Below are 4430 nucleotides of genomic sequence, written 5' to 3' on the forward strand. Positions count from 1 at the left end.
AGGGGATGGGGACGGGAACGGGGACAGGGATGGGGACGGGGATGGGGATGGGCTCTGCTGCAGCCAGGCAGAGCAGCACAAACATGGGAGGCTGGGGACAGCCAAAAACCCGAGTGTGTGAACGGACAGAGGAAGAGAAAGCGGGTTTGGGGCAGGGGAGGGTGCGTGGTGCTGCCAGGGCTGAGCCCGTGGGGTGCGGCGAGGGCGATGCTTTGCATGGGCAATGGGGCACTGTGGGGAGGCCGCGGCTGCCAGCAGAGCTTTGCATTTGGAAAAGCAGCAGCAGGAAGAGGGAGGGCAGGGAGGGGCGGTTGTGGCCGCCCTGGTGGCCCTGGGGATGGGGCTGAGCCCAGGAGGGGCACGGCACAGGGGGACGAGAGAGCCCAGAGGGGGCTGCTGGCGGTTTGTGACTGGTGCTGGGGGCACGGGGACGTGGGCAGGAGGGAGATCTTGAGGAGAAGCCTCGCCAAGGGGTCTGCAGCCTGTTCACAAAGCTCCCACAGCTGCTTGCAGGCTGCACGAGCCCGCTTTTACCTCCCCAGGTGATCCTGTGCTCACACGAGGGGCAGGTCCCCAGGTGCCGGAGTTCATCTCCTCCCTCCCGTGCCGGGTCCCAAACCATGCCAGGTGCACCCCTTGTGAAAGCCCTCGGAGGCGAGGGACCCAGGCGGGGAGAGGAAATGCCCCTTTCTCCTCCCTGCAATGCAAACAGAAACCTAAAAGGACCAAATTCCAAAGTTCTTATTCAAGCCCGGGCGCCACGGCCCCAGGCAGGGGTGCGGACGGTGGGACTGACACCTCCAGAGGGACAGGGGGACAGGGGGACAGCTGGCTGGCTGCGGTGCAGAGGGTGCAGGGAACGACAGGAACGAGGTGGCGGAGCCATAAAGCGATGGCCCTACAGCCTCCACCTGCTGCCTGTGAGATCCCAGAGCCGGCTCTGCCCCATCTGTCCCTGAGCACCTCGCAGCGAGGCCAGGCCTCTCCGAGCGGCACCGCGGCCGTGCTGTACGTCCAGCCGGGCTGGGGGGGGAATTATTTGGGGGGCCGGGGCTGCCACCTCGGGGCCGTGGCCCCAGGACATCCCTGGGGTGACCGTACGTCTCTCCTTGCAGATGACTCCTCGTCAGAGAGCTGCAGCGGGAATGGCTCCTCCACCCTGAACCCCTCCACCTCCAGCAGCACGCAGGGCGACAGCGCCTTCCCCGAAATGAACGGCAATGGCACCGCGGCCCCCATGGACTTCACCGCCTCGGCCGACGACCAGCCCATCAACCTCTGCGACAAGCTGACCCCTGCCCACGTCACCCCCTCCTACCAGTCGGACAGCTGCAGCACCGACGGGCTGCGCAGCAGGGTCAAGTACGCGGTGAAGACCACGGCAGAGGTACGGGGCCGGGCTGGGCTGCGCGGTCCCGATCCACGGGGCACGGCACGCGGGGAGCGAGCGCACGTGGTGCTCGCGGGCTGGGCTGCGAGGGGGAGGCTGGGACATAAGGAAGGGGAACAGCAACATCAGGACAAGGAAAGGGCTTCTGAGCTGCCCATCCCATGGCTCTGCCTGCGGGGTGGTGCGGGGTGCCCACGGTAACCCCCGTCTCCTCGCAGTCCCCGCCGTACAGCTCCGGCAGCTACGACTCCATCAAGACCGAAGTCAGCGGCTGCCCCGAGGACCTGACTGTCGGCAGGGCCCCCACGGCCGATGAGGATGACGACGACCACGATGACCACGAGGACAACGATAAGATAAATGACTCGGAAGGGATGGACCCGGAGAGGCTAAAGGCCTTCAATGTAAGGACGGCACCGCAGGGACAGGGTTGGGGTTAGCGAGGCCACCGTGCGCCGGTTCGGCGTTCCCACCTCGTGTCTCTGTGCTCTGCAGATGTTCGTGCGCCTCTTCGTGGACGAGAACCTGGACCGGATGGTTCCCATCTCCAAGCAGCCCAAAGAGAAGATCCAGGCCATCATCGAGTCCTGCAGCCGGCAGTTCCCAGAGTTCCAGGAGCGGGCTCGCAAGCGCATCCGCACGTACCTCAAGTCCTGCCGCCGCATGAAGAAGAACGGCATGGAGATGGTGAGCGGCCGCCCCTCTCCCACCTTGCCGTGGGGGCCTGGCAGCAGGGCCTGAGCACGGCTCTCCCCTTGTGTCTCCTCAGACCCGGCCCACGCCGCCGCACCTGACCTCAGCCATGGCCGAGAACATCCTGGCCGCCGCCTGCGAGAGCGAGACGCGGAAAGCAGCCAAGAGGATGCGGCTGGAGATCTACCAGACCTCCCAGGTACCGCGCTCGTGGCAGGAAGGCTGCAAAACGGGGCAGGAGGGGAGAGCGGGAGGACTCGGAGCGAGTTGGCGAAGCGTTTTCAAAAGCCTTCCTCAAAGTCACGGGGCTGCAGGGTGGGGAGATGGGGAGGGGGAGCCCTGCTTGGTCCCGGCCACACGTCGGCCCTCGCGGCCTCGCTGCAGCCAACCTCTGCTTCCCTGTGCAGGACGAGCCGATCGCCCTAGACAAGCAGCACTCCAGAGACTCCACAGCCATCACCCACTCCTCCTATTCACTGCCAGCCTCGTCCTACTCCCAAGACCCCGTCTACATCAATGGAAGCCTGAACTACAGCTACCGTGGCTACGGGTCCCTGGGAGGCAGCCTGCAGCCACCCGCGCCGCTCCAGACAGGGAACCACAGTAACGGTGAGTGGCCCCCGGCCCCCCCAGCACCCAGCCCCGCTCCCGCAGAGCCTCTCCAAAAATCCCCTCTGCCTCGGCAGGGCTCTGCCCCACGGTTCAGCTCACCTCGTTAGCAAGCGGTTAATTGTTGACCTGAACTTGGAAGGACAGTCTAGGTGGAACTGGTGGAGTGAAGGAGTGTCACTTAAAAAAAAAGAGAATCTGTAGCAGCTATTAATAATTAACAGAGCGAGTGCCTATCACCGCCCTGATCTCATGGCTGGTATGAGCCGTTCCCTCCCCAGCCTTCATCGCCTGCTCTCGGGGATGGGGTCGGGGCCGGTGCAGTTTGGGGCACAGCTCAGGATGGCGAGGGGCTGCATGGCAAAAGCAGCTGGGGAAACAGAACGGATGCTGCAGGGCGAGAAAGCTGTAGGAGAAAGCAGGCGAGGCATGTGGGGCCGGCTTAGCCGTGAGCAAGTGAGCGGAGCGGAGCAGCCTGGGCTGGAGCAGGGCACATGGGGAAGCACGATGGGAACAGGAATGGGCAAAGCGAAGCTCCCCGGGCAGCAGCCCTTTGGCTTTGCTCGCCCCTCGGCCTGTCATATGGCCCCATGGCCACGAGCAGCCCCGCTGGACACCTCAGGGGGTCCCTCCCGGCCCTGCTCTGCCTTCACCCACCCCGTGCACCCCGGCTTCCTGCCCCTGCCCTCCCTGGTGGAGGGAGGATTTGAAGGGATGTGATTTCCGGAGTCCTGAGAGATGCCTGTCTGGGATTAACTCTTATCATCCCTTCCTAATGCTTCTTAACCCTGAATAAAGATCCCACCCTGGCCTCCAGCTGCTGAGACCTAATCCTTGTGGCTGCCGTGGAGGCAGCTCTGGGCCCCCTCCAGCCCAGCACGCACGGCCCTGGCCCCGCCGCCCTCCTCGTGCTGGGCACGGATACCAAGTGGGCCCTGGGCAGGAGACAGCAAACAGCTGCAGCCACATCCCACCGAGAGCCCCAGCAGGAGCAAACAGGCTCTGTTTATAGCAGACATCAGCAAATTTGCTTCTTTTTAATGGATTTTTAAATCTCTGCTTCCCAATTTTTTTTTTCTTTGCTCAGGCGCTTGCCCAGCACCGTGCGAGCACGCTGCCCTGGCACGGGGCAGGATGGAGCCCGCAGGGGGCTGCTGCCCCCAGGCTGCCTCCTCCCTCCATCCCCTAATGAAGGCGAGTCTTGCTCAAACCCACTCCCAGTGTTTTGCAGGACTCCATTTCATTGATGGACTAAGCCAGGGACACGTACAGCCCAGCGAGCGCACCCAGCCCTCCCCACGCCGTGTGTCCGGGCAGCCCGAGCCAGCAGCCTGTGCAGCGCCTCTTGGCCAGTGCCCCCGGGCTCCCGTGGGCTGCAGTTACCCAACAATAAAACAGGGAAACGCACCCTGGGCAGGATGTGACTTGTCACGTGCAGGGGAAAAAGCAGAGACTGGAGGATGGGTTTGAGCAGGGGCAGGGACGTCCCTGGCAGGCAGCTTGGCAGCGCAGGTTCGGCGCCTGGCAGCTCGGGGCTGGCAGGCGGCGGTCACGAACTTCCAGCAGAGCAGATGAGGCAGACTGCAGGAAGTGATTTTTGTAATGTTGACTCAAAAGTCCCTTCCCTCGCAGCTCGTGGCCGCTTACCTGTGCTCGGCTCCGAGCGCAGCTGCAGCACGGGGTCCGGCTGGGGACCTGCTGCCTCGTCCTGAGCTTCCCTCTCGCTTCTCCTTGGCAG

At 64.0% G+C, this 4430-nt stretch overlaps 1 protein-coding gene across 5 annotated transcripts in view; it reads left to right on the plus strand.

The window, feature by feature from the left end:
• NOL4L (nucleolar protein 4 like) overlaps positions 1 to 4430 on the plus strand; it is a 54422-nt gene that overhangs the window by 48636 nt on the left and 1356 nt on the right. For all 5 annotated transcript variants that reach the window (XM_084537517.1, XM_084537518.1, XM_084537521.1 and 2 more), the window contains 5 exons: positions 1116 to 1387; positions 1609 to 1794; positions 1886 to 2077; positions 2160 to 2282; positions 2491 to 2692. In XM_084537517.1, the coding sequence (XP_084393643.1) occupies positions 1116 to 1387; positions 1609 to 1794; positions 1886 to 2077; positions 2160 to 2282; positions 2491 to 2692 (975 nt within the window). The remainder of the gene's footprint in view (positions 1 to 1115; positions 1388 to 1608; positions 1795 to 1885; positions 2078 to 2159; positions 2283 to 2490; positions 2693 to 4430) is intronic.

This window comes from Aythya ferina (genome assembly GCF_964211825.1).
Source record: "Aythya ferina genome assembly, chromosome: 16".
Lineage (NCBI taxonomy): Eukaryota > Metazoa > Chordata > Aves > Anseriformes > Anatidae > Aythya > Aythya ferina.